The sequence below is a fragment of the Trachemys scripta genome, chromosome 1 (assembly GCF_013100865.1).
Source record: "Trachemys scripta elegans isolate TJP31775 chromosome 1, CAS_Tse_1.0, whole genome shotgun sequence".
Taxonomy (NCBI): Eukaryota; Metazoa; Chordata; order Testudines; family Emydidae; genus Trachemys; species Trachemys scripta.
The window spans coordinates 183,837,442-183,849,690 of NC_048298.1; the positions used below are offsets into that span (position 1 = coordinate 183,837,442).

At 42.1% G+C, this 12,249-nt stretch overlaps 1 protein-coding gene across 4 annotated transcripts in view; it reads right to left on the bottom strand.

The window, feature by feature from the left end:
- The window catches only part of TIAM1 (TIAM Rac1 associated GEF 1), a 263,548-nt gene that overhangs the window by 8,743 nt on the left and 242,556 nt on the right, over window positions 1–12,249 (bottom strand). For all 4 annotated transcript variants that reach the window (XM_034793594.1, XM_034793574.1, XM_034793584.1 and 1 more), the window contains 5 exons: window positions 8,279–8,387; window positions 6,128–6,307; window positions 5,883–6,001; window positions 3,248–3,356; window positions 1,768–1,826 (listed from right to left, as the gene is read on the bottom strand). In XM_034793594.1, the coding sequence (XP_034649485.1) occupies window positions 1,768–1,826; window positions 3,248–3,356; window positions 5,883–6,001; window positions 6,128–6,307; window positions 8,279–8,387 (576 nt within the window). The remainder of the gene's footprint in view (window positions 1–1,767; window positions 1,827–3,247; window positions 3,357–5,882; window positions 6,002–6,127; window positions 6,308–8,278; window positions 8,388–12,249) is intronic.

Sequence of the window (12,249 nt, forward strand, 5' to 3'; positions counted from 1 at the left end):
AATGGTATATAGCTTTGAAATATACAAAGAAAATTAAAAAGGGAGGGGTGAGAGTCCAATTAACATTTGGATAATACAGAAATACAGTCCTTGAGATTAATAAAATAGGAACCTTCCAGACAAGAAAAGGATTGAAGGAATGTGTTATACACCAACACCTTCTACTGGATATCAATAGAATCTGCAGAGAAACAGAGCTGAAAGCAGTTTGGAAAGCATCCAACAGAATCAAGAGGGCAGCCACTCTCCAGCAACCCCTGAAACCAGGGTGTAAAAAGGGGTCACCATGTGGCACTCCAGAGTTCACTGAAACCACAAAAGCAGCGGCAGAATCTAGGCGTGCTACTGACACTTGGCCCAGCCACATGGCAAATCCTCCTCTTTTCCAGGGTTACAAGGTTGAGAAAAAACAGCGAGATTTCATTTCAGATATTTTGTTCTTTAAGATAAGTAACAAAGTTCCTTGGTAAGTCTACACTGTTTCTAGTGAGACCCCAAAAAACTGGATTTGGATTTTAACAAAGTAGTGCCCTAAACAAAGGGGAAACATGCTTAGGACACTACTTTGGCCTAGAGAGTTTTAAACTATACCTTTAAGCAATTATTTCTAGTATTTTAAACTAGGCCATTTCATATCAAACATTAAAAACAGCAGGGACCACATTTCTAAGATTGCCTTAAGGCAAAGTGCAACCCTCTTCCTTGGGGAATTACTTCAAGTGTGGTAAGTGTATTAGAGATAAAGAACTGATAATGGGGAATAAGTGAATGCAATAAAAAATGTTGGATATTTGTATTGTTTGTTTTCTGTTATAACTGCTTGACCTCAATACTGTTCTATGACAATTTCTTGCATGTCCTCGAGTATTTGTTGAATCTACACTGGATTGAAGAACTGCTGATTACGTACTTCTGTGGTTCTTGGTAACCAGTCAACAAGATTATAAAGGCAAGAACACCAACTGTCCCGATTTGAGAATTCTGTCCAAGGTAAGTGCTGTTCTGAAGAGAACCTACTGTTAAAAGTTAAACTAGTATTCCCTGGACTCAATAAGCAGCGGTTATCCTAATTAAATTCTATCCCAATATTGGCTACACTCCCACTTATCAAATTGGCAAAGCTAGTTGTTTGATTATAGCAGGGGTTGGCAACATTCGGCACGCGGCTTGCCAGGGTAAGCACCCTGGCGGGCCGGGCCAGTTTTATTTACCTGGTGACCCGGCAGGTTCGGCCGATCGCGGCCCCCACGGGCCGCCGTCCCGGGCCAATGGGGGTGGCGAGAAGCCGCGGCCAGCACATCGCTCGCCCGCGCCACTTCCCGCCGCCCCCATTGGCCCGGGACAGCGAACCGCGGCCAGTGGCAGCTGCGATCGGCCAAACCTGCCGGGTCACCAGGTAAATAAAACTGGCCTGGCCCGTCAGGGTGCTTACCCTGGCGAGCCGCATGCCAAACGTTGCCAACCCCTGGATTATAGCTTTAAAATCTAACTGGAACCTCAAATTATTCATAAAATTGACCCCATTCACACTGACACAGGGCAAATTCCTATTTGCAAAAGGGAGAAAGGCAGTTATATGTTTAACTTGACTGGTGACTACCTGCTTGTAAAAATCTTTACAACCTACTAGCACAACGATGTAAAGAGATTAGCTAATCAATATTTAGCCACTGTATAATGGTTTACATGTACAAATACAATTAGAAAATCTTGGCCTTGCTCATTTTGGATCCCTCAATACATAGTCAAATTAGCAACAAAACTTACAAGTTTCTTCTTCTGTTTGGAACCATCTTTATATACAAGGACAACAGCAGTTTTGAACACTAGAGAAAGATTAAAAACAAAAACCCACAGTCAGTAATGGCCCCTGTACCCTTGTCTCCTGTAAAGCCCAAGCGTACACAGAAGTCAAACACACACCATTAATCATGACAAGATCATACACATTCCTGGTAAGCCTTTGTTTCAGTCAGGGGCCAGGAGGGGAAAAGAGCAAGAGGATAATTATAAAGACTATGTTCCTGTATTATTCTTCCCCCCAGTAGAATTTACACAAAATTAATTTCTCAGGTGGCTTTGATGTTTCAGAATTCACAAGTTAAGTGTTCTTTAAATGGTTATTCACACAATGACATGTTTGCAAATTACAGGATTCTACCTAAAATAAAATGTTTTGTTGTGTGTTTTAAACCCATCTGGCTAAGCCCACTGAGTGATTGGTGTATTATTACTACTACAGTAGTACCTAGGAGCCCCCCAATCATAGATCAGGACCTCACTGAGCTAGGCACTGTTCAAAAACAGAACAGCAAACTACAACAAAAAATAGTCCCTGCCTAGTTGCATGCAGGGAGTCATAGGGCCGACACTGCATTTAACAGACCAATGGCGTATTGGACCATTGATGTCTGTGACAGTGGCCTATAAATAGGAGTCAATATACAGTTATAGCTGGAATATTACATGCACATGTTATGGGAAAGTTATGTTGGAATTTGGGTTTAAAGAATCAGGCAAAGGAATGAAATCGTAATTTCCACAGTGGCCCACAGAGCGACACCCTTCGTTTTAGAATTAAAATATTTGGGATCTTGAGATTTTATAAAGAGGATTTAAACCTCAGTGGTTCAGGAGCCAAATTAGCAATCAGCATCACCCAAAAGAGCCATAGTAGTGTGAATTCATTGTTTATTTTCTATTTATATACATATATTATTCTCACAGCAACAGAACTAACCAAGTATTCTACAATTGGTTAATAACATAGTAAAAGCATCCTGCTTAGTAATTAAATCAGAGTTTTAATGTGCGCTGCAAAGAGCCACAGGAGACATTACAGAGCCTCAGTCGAAGTATCACTGTCCTAGGTGTAACTCTAAAAGCAAGAAAGCGAAGTGCTATTAATTAGGCTTCTGAAACACAAATACTAATCAATCAAGGGTGGGGGAGGGTTGCTAACATGTAGTGGGAGGTTTTAGCTACTCACTTCCTATGGACTTTGGGCCACATTCTACTCAGTTACAGTAGTTGCTTGAATTGAATCTCTCTAGATTTACATCACTAACAGAACAGAATTTGGCCCTTTAAATTCAGGGGCAAATCATTGTGCGTTTAATTTTCCAAGTTCTAGATGATGTAGCAGGAACACTGTTAGGTAACTGTCATTCTCTATGTACATTTCTCACAGATCTTAAGTAAAATCTGCAATCCTATTTGTGTTTGAAAGAATCACCAGAGTACATACCAAATGCTGCTAACTCTGGTTCCTTCTTCCATTTCCCCAGTGATGCAGGAGGGTTAAGCCAGATCACTGTATTATGCAAAAGTAGGTCTCCCATGGAAAGGTCTGCAACCTGCCAATCACAAACATGAAAATACAAAAGCACCAGTGTCATAGAATATCAGGGTTGGAAGGGACCTCAGGAGGTCATCTAGTCCAACCCCCTGCTCAAAGCAGGACCAATTCTCAACTAAATCATCCCAGCCAGAGCTTTGTCAAGCCGGGCCTTAAAAACCTCCAAGGAAGGAGACTCCACCACCTCCCTAGGTAACGCATTCCAGTGCTTCACCACCTTCCTAGTGAAATAGTGTTTCCTAATATCCAACCTGGACCTCCCCCACTGCAACTTGAGACCATTGCTCCTTGTTCTGTCATCTGCCACCACTGAGAACAGCCGAGCTCCATCCTCTTTGGAACCCCCCTTCAGGTAGTTGAAGGCTGCTATCAAATCCCCCCTGATTCTTCTCTTCTGGAGACTAAACAATCCCAGTTCCCTCAGCCTCTCCTCATAAGTCATGTGCTCCAGACCCCTAATCATTTTTGTTGCCCTCCGCTGGACTCTTTCCAATTTTTCCACATCCTTCTTGTAGTGTGGGGCCCAAAACTGGACACAGTACTCCAGATGAGGCCTCACCAATGTCGAATAAAGGGGAACGATCACGTTCCTCGATCTGCTGGCAATGCCTCTACTTATACAGCCCAAAATGCCGTTAGCCTTCTTGGCAACAAGAGCACACTGTTGACTCATATCCAGCTTCTCGTCCACTGTGACCTGTAGGTCCTTTTCTGCAGAACTGCTACCTAGCCATTCGGTCCCTAGTCTGTAGCAGTGCATGGGATTCTTCCATCCTAAGTGCAGGACTCTGCACTTGTCCTTGTTGAACCTCATCAGGTTTTTTTTTTGGCCCAATCCTCTAATTTATCTAGGTCCCTCTTTATCCTATCCCTACCCTCTAGTGTATCTACCACGCCTCCTAGTTTAGTGTCATCTGCAAACTTGCTGAGAGTGCAGTCCACACCATCCTCCAAAGGGTTTTAACTGCCTTAGTAGATTTAGATGAATTTTACTCTAAAAAGCAGCAAACTTTTGGAGCAAGATTTTCCGTCAGGACTAGGCAGTTGCAATTTTGTGCAAATAGATTGTGCCAAATGCTAACTGCATTCAATGCTAACTGATCATACATGCACTCAAATCCCTAATTTTTGTGCACAAGTTAGGTACAGCCTAGCGTTGAAAGTCTAGCCATTGAAAATCTGTAAGAAGGTTTAATTTCATAATGAAGAAGCCAAAAATTTCTGTGAACTCTTATAGTATTTGTCCATCTCTCCCTGTTTCAGTTTCTCATTAGATTGTTTTACATTTAATGTGCTCAAAGAATTGAACATTTCTACTAGCTGAAGCCAGCCACAGTGCTTCTGGTACACAACTTTGCCTCCTGTACACAGCTCTGCCAAGGAATATTAATCGAACCTGCAAGTTCTACGTATTTCCTGAGCAAAGACTAATAACGGTGCTAACCTTTGTGGGCAGATATACAATAAAGTTGTCAAGACAAATTAGATTTTTCACTTTGATCTCCAGAGGCAACAAGTCAGTTTCATTAAGACTCACCCTTTCCCACATCTAAAAGCTGTTTTCCACCTTTTTCCCCGTGAACACACAAACTGAGAATTCAGCACTTGTGAGAAGCGCTAAGTTGACATCTCTGGAAAGTTAAGTCCTCCATTTAGCCACAGAACAGAGTAGAACATGGGTAACAGCAGTGCCTGCTTCCCCACACTGTCCCCCTGCCCTGAACTGGTGGGACCTCTAGGCCAACCCAGTCTCACTTGTGTTTAAAATGTCAGTAAGTTACTAGCACACAAGACTGCTCTTCAATCCAGGGTTATAGCACTTCCACTCAGTCCTGCCTACCAGACCAAACTCTGGTCTTCACATACCTCTTGGTAGTCTCAACACCAATTGTCCAACCCTGCTTGCACCTGCAGCCTTCACAGTGCTGCTACCCTCAGGACTACCCTCCTCCATGAGCACAACTGCCTCTCCTGCTTGACCTCCACTGCCTCCAAGTAGCTGCTGAAGCTCACCCCTCCCATCCCAGCCCCACTTTCTCATCTCAAGACTCTCCTCACCATTCCCGCAGGCTGCTGCTCTAGTCCCCCTTCCGCTCTGCTTTGTTGAATCCCCATCTCATACCTTAGTCTCACCAACCTTCCATGGTGAGGTTCCACCTTGAAAGAGTTCCAAAGAAGTGGTCTACATTTTCAATAGTAACTAGCAATTTTGAGATGCCCAATTTGAAATGGGCCTTATTTTCACAGGGTAAGCATTCAGCACTCTCTGGAAATCATGCTCCTTTAAGGAGTCTTGAGATGAGCACCCAAAATCACCAGTCACTGCTGAAAGATTGTTTCTATGTATTGGTCTCCAAGCCTATACCATACCTTTAATAAGAACTTTTAGCATGTTGTGCTAGACACAGTGCAGAAAAAGGAATTTGTAATGGTAGCTGTAACAATATGCAGTAATTCATACCAGAAGAAAGAGACTCCTAAATAACAGACTTGTAATAAAGAAAGCCAAGAATAAAATCCTTACCTCTTTTTTTTCCCCAGTCTGTTCTGCTATGAGCTGATCAAACACTGCACCATACTCTTCATGTATTTTCTGCATTTCATTAATATGGCTGGCAACTTTGTTCATTGTTTTTATGGCCACTAGAGGAAAAAGCAAGTGGAAATTAACTAGTTACGTAGTTGCTTCATGGAAAGAGTGAGGGGAAAGAAATGTGCCCCACCCCCCAGTTTAGCAGGTAAACACTGTTCCATAGTTCAGCACCTTACCATCAAGGTGATAGTGTTCTTCACTGTCTGCATCAGTCAGAGCGAAGAGTTCCCTCAGCAGGAGAGGATACTTTAGTATCCGCTGGATAGGTTTGATAAGGTAAGACTCCAGTGTTGAGGAGTGTTGCCGTCTAGGATTCTGAGCATCCAAAAATGCCTTAAAAGCAGTGTCTGTCTTAGCTAGAAGTTAAAATTAAGATTTGTTTTTAATTAGCCCAAAGATCTGCCAGTATGAAGTAACTTTTTAGAGGGTGAAATTCACTTGCCTAGAATAAGCATGGTTTGTGGAGAAATACACATTTTGATCAAGTATACAATACCATGTTTTATACACTTCAGGTTTTTTGTTAGTATCAAATGCCATAGAGAAGTAACTCATGATTGAACATCATACCAAGATAAACATCTTTTATTTAACCATCCTTTGTCACATTATTTCTAGTACCGTAGAGCGGTATGAAGCCCACCAACCCTCCTCTCTCCCACTAGTTTAATCAAAAAGTGTCACTGCTATTTATAAGAATTCACAGCAGTAGTGTCATAGGTATGTCTGGTCTTGTTAATATTATGTGCATCTTTAATGGCATTTTGTTGTTACTTTTCAGCCTTAAAGTACAGTACAAACAACAAACATCAAAAAATTTGTAAGGAGGTGGAACAGAATATACCGATGGAACTATATAAATTATACACGTACATAATACCTGCGATATATTTCAGACATACTAGATAGAGGCATGGTGCAGTAAGTTGTTAGCCTGCCTATAAATAGAGCATTGATGATTTTTCTACTGCTCCAACCCCAGAGATTGTTCAAGAATGGATACTATAAAAATGTGAGTATGTTGTACAGGAAGTATTCCCTCCATAAGGATAACGGTTTCCAGGAGAAGTTGGGCATTTAGTAGACAGTTATATCAATGCAATAAAGTTATTACAATTTAAAATAAAAAAGGCACTGCCACTGCAACCAGAAGGCCATAGGACCACGCAAAACTGCATATGAAAATGCTGTCATACATATACATTCTACCAGACTTTTAAAGATTTATCTTTGGAGCAAGCAGGGCTCCAAATCTAAGTCTACAATTCAACAGATACAGGGATTTTAAAAGGCTACCAGCCAAAGATACCCAGCCTATGTCCTTAATAAGGTCAACCTAGACGCTGCCAGGAGAGAGCATAAAAGTGGCTGGCAACAAATCATTTATTCATGTATTCAGGGGGATTGCCAGCATGTGTCTGCATGGTAAATAGAGTTTACAATAAAAAAAAAAAAACCCAGAAGTCTTCTGGCTTATTTATCTGACATCAAGTGTTCCTTGAAAAATCAGAGCATATTTTTTCTAATTATGTTGCTCCTGCAACTGGAACTGCTAGTCTACCCACCATCCAAGATAAAAAAATTATATAAATAAAGCTTTGCTGAATCCACTACTAGATTAACTCTTTCAAGGTGAAAGTCACTCCCGCAGAGCAGGCACATTGAAACCCAGCTCCACAGGCACTTTGGGCACAGCAGCTCTTCAGCGTAGTATGGAGCTGGAGATCTTTTGCAGCACCTCATGGAAGAGGGAGGAAAAAGGGCCACACAAGCTGACCCAGATTAGAATAGTGGCGGCAGAGGAAGCAACAAGAAGATTTCCTTGTCCTCCACTCCCTTCTTGGAGGCTCCCTGCCAAGTTTCTTTGAATTTTAACATAGGACATAAGCCGGACTTCTGTAGTACATGGCCCTTAATTCCTATGGGTATCACAAGCTTCACTCCAAGTGCAAAGGCACACTTATTCGACCTGCCTTCTCCAACACACAACCCTCAAACACTCACTCTATCCTGCATGCACAATTCTCCCTGGGGGAGAGGGTGAACACACAGACTATGCATGACAGATGTTAGTCACATTGCTTAAATGTGCTACTGGAAGGGGCTCAGATGCTACGGTGGTAAGGGTGGTGCTGTCATAATGTTAACAGGATTCTCAGTTGGCATTTTGGCACATACATTGGTCAATTTTTCTGCTTTGTCAGACTGACAACACCTGACCATTCTGCAGCCTTTGCATTGTCAACCACATCCTACATTGTGCAAGGGCAGTCTTCCACATCAAAAGAGTGTTTGGAAAAGATACATATAAAGCATGCAGATCTTACCTTTTACTAATACTTTTGGAACTTTAGTGTGGCTGGCACAGAAGGCACTGTACAGCTTGAAACGGTCAGCATAGTAAAGAAAGGATCCACCCAAGGAAAACAACACTTTCTAGGATTTAAAAAAACAAAAACAAACCACAATCATTAGATTTCCTTTTGACCACTTAGAAAGAATAAGATCTTCTGTGCCGTGTTTTATGGCTATCACACATGATTACAATGTCCCTGACCATCTACACTAGGTTCTCATCCTGCCCAGGAACATTCAGTAATCAGAAGATTAGGTGAGGGGGAATTCCTCACCAGGTAACCGGAGAAGAACAGAAGGTCAGAGATTCATGAATAAGAGTCTTTTCTACCTGTTCTATATAATCTACTGTAGAACTGATGGTTTCTTGTTTAAATTGGTGTTGATCTAGAATGTGTCATATTGTATATATAATTTTAATGTGCAAATTTCTTTTTCATGGGCTTATTTGGAACCTAAATACTTCCATATGTTTAATGAGCAAAAACTAACTTCTGTAATCTGCTGTAGTTACCATACACCAACTATTAAATATATAGCTGAAAGTGATCAAATATTATGTACATTGCAGCCTGTTCCCTCCACCCCCGTCCTCAGACAGCTTTATTTTCAGAGCAGGGACTGGTCTTCTCCCCAAATATTATTTGTATTACAGAAATGCTCAGAAACCCAACCAAGATCAGGGCCCGATTGTACTATACAAACACGTAGTAAGGAAGTCTGACCCAAGAAAAAACTTAAAATCTAAATTGACAAGTATTAGGTCCATTCTACAACTAGGGAACCACTGCAGAGAGAAGCTATGTACCTTGCTTAAAAGGTCACACAGGAAATACGTAGTAGAACTTAACTCTGATCTCCCAAGTCCCATTTTTTTTCCATTATTCACCCACAAAATCCTCCTTCTTGGGCCATATTTAGGCATGGAAGAATTTGATTTTTAACAGTAAATGATGAACGTCAGTGTATATACAAATCAAATTAAAACATTTCCATCTATGAGAATTGAAATTTACAGATAGGCAAAGTCAGAAAAATGCTGCTTGAGAACTTAAGAGTGATTTAAGGCTAAAATTTTGAACGTATAATATTGACAGTTTTTTGAATATTGAGATCTGTCATTAAATAATTATCTGACCCTCCATAATTTCCCCACAATTGTGGATGTTGAAATAAATTCAAAGTCTTTGGAAAAAACAAAGTTTAAACCCCATAATTCTGCACAACTGAAATTAGAAATAAAAGAAAAATGGAAAAAAATACTTAAAAATAGATATTATCCATCAAATTATATTAAAAAGTAAAATTCTGCCAAGCCTAGCTATATTAGGGTGTTTATAGAGTGTGCTGGATTAGTTATTTCTCCCTTCGTCTGCAGAGTGTCAAGTGCAGGGGTGGGCAAACTACAGCCCGCGGGTCACATCCGACCCACAGGACCCTCCTGCCCAGCCCCCGAGCTCCTGGCCTCTCCCCTGCTGTCCCCCCTCCCCCACAGCCTCAGCTCCGCGGCGGGGCAGTGAGCTCCTGGGGCAACGCAGCTGCAGAGCCTGACCTGACCCGGTCTCTGTGCTGCCTGGCCCAGCTCCAGCTGGGCGGCACAGCTGTAGTGCCGCCAGCCACCGGTGCTCCAGGCAGCGCGGTAAGGGAGTAGGGGGGGTTGGATAGAGGGAAGGGGAGTTTGGGGAGGTGGTCAGGGCGGGGGTGTGGATGGTGGTGTTGGGGGGAAACAGGGGGTTGAATGGGGGTGGGGTCCCGGGGGGACAGTCAGGAAGGAGAGGGAGGTTGGATGGGGTGGCAGGGGTTCCGGGGGCAGTGAGAGGACAGGGAGAAGGGGCGGTTGGCTGGGGTGGCGGGGGTCCCAGAGGGGCAGTCAGGGAACGGGGGGGGGGGGGGGGAGAGGGCAGGGGTCCGGGGGGGGGGGGGCAGATAGGGGAAGGGGTCGTAGCCTGGCCCCCACCTCCTAACTGGCTCTCCATACAATTTACAAAACACGATGCGGCCCTCAGGCCAAAAAGCTTGCCCGCCCCTGTCAAGTGGGTGGACAGGTTATTCATCACTGCTAGATATGTTAATATTTTTTAATGATCTTCTATTAAGTCTACGCCTATAATCTTGATTTCATATGTACCATTACATTCTTATGTAGCAAAATCTATGGGATTCATAAAGTGTTTACTTCCATGGAGAAAGCAATGGTTACTTACTCCTGAAGTCTAGTTTTATTATTAGGGAACCTGATCTGTTCGGCTACTTGAGTTACTCTTTTATAAAGGTACATAGGAATAAATTGTCAATATTCTGTTCTCTGTCCAGTGTAAAAAGAGAACAAATAAGAGTTTCATGTGGTGGGGAACAAAACAAAAACAAAACAAAAACAAAAAAAGCCACACAAAAATATTTAGGACAGTCCTCTCCAATATGTTACACTTCTCTTTGTCCGTTCACTTCCCCCATCAGTTCAATGCACAAACTGATTACTGTGAGAATGTAGTGTAGATGCTTCAGTAACAGCATACAGAGTCTACTAAAGACCATTGCACTAATCATGGAGACCATGGTTATTGGCATCACACTAGGCCTTGTGTAGAGAAGCTCAGCTCTGGCTCAATCCTGCAAATACACAAGTCTGGGGCAGCTCCGCAGATGGCCTTCATGTGTCAATGGAGAGTTTGATAGTACAGTGTGCTGGGCTGTTTTTGTTCATCGTGGAAACCTGGCCAAAGAGCATGGAACGCTGCTTTTGAATAGAATGATGTATGGAAGGAAGGCTAGATCTTTGTGTAAAATGTCACTATCTCACAAAGTCAAAACACTTTATGCTCAGGATGTAGCACTGACTACACATATGGAATGACTAACTGCTCGATGTCTACCTCGAAGAGGGTTCAGGTCTGGCAATATGTGGAGTACACAAGTTTGATCGATCCCGCAAATTTGCTTCAATATAAAGTCATTTTTGAGTCCATAAGCAAGACATGGGACTGCAGGAGGCAAGACCTATTCATCAATGAAAGTCCAGTTTGCCCAGCACAACATTTCAGTATGCTTAGTTAAAGAACAAAATTATTTTCTAATGATTAACCATAGCGGTAGGTTGTGAGACTAATGCCAATTTAAAATGAGCAATCCAGAACAAAACCAAAAGAGAGACTTCGTCCACAAGCTCTTCAATTCATCCATGTTCCTGGAGGAGCAAACCCAGTGGGATTATTATTCACCAAGACATCTCGTCCTTTTATCAAGGTCAGTGCTGAAACGAGCTAAAGTACCAGGAGGAGATGCTTTGGGTTGTGTTAATTTCAACATGAGTTACTTGCCATAGACGGATCCAATTACAGTGGTGGTGGTGGTATTCATTATTTGTTTAGTAATCAACCCTTCCCCACTATGTCTTTCCCCATTTATTTTTAATTCAGTTTGGGTTTCTTCCCTTTAAGATTTCTACCTCCCCCCCCAAAGTATTTGAAATTAAGATTCAAAAGCAGCATTATATTCAATAGCTTGCCATTCCAGCCTACATGTGCATTAAGAGCCTGCCGAGTACAAAATACAATTTACAGTTCAAAACCATTTCCCCTGTGGCTTCCCCGAACTGGCAATTTAGACTTGTCAGTACTAAGGTTTTATGCAATTATATTTCTGCCACTAGCTTTTCCTCAGAGTTTGAAACATGAAATCTAACAAAGAGGTAAATATCACGCTTTTGCTGAGTGGCATTGATCTATAAAGCTAAATGCAACATGAACTATAGCTACAGTGTGATATTCTAGTTTCAAGGAGTCATGGTGGTGGTAGGCAACACAAGTTCATGTAAAAATCTTAAAATGTGTTCTTACAAAGTAAGTCATGGTAGTCAAACTGGTTTGATACAAGGTTAAGAGGACTACTTCTGCAGTACATTTTGGCAGTGCAAAAATACTGTACAGTAAGTATACCATAAGCC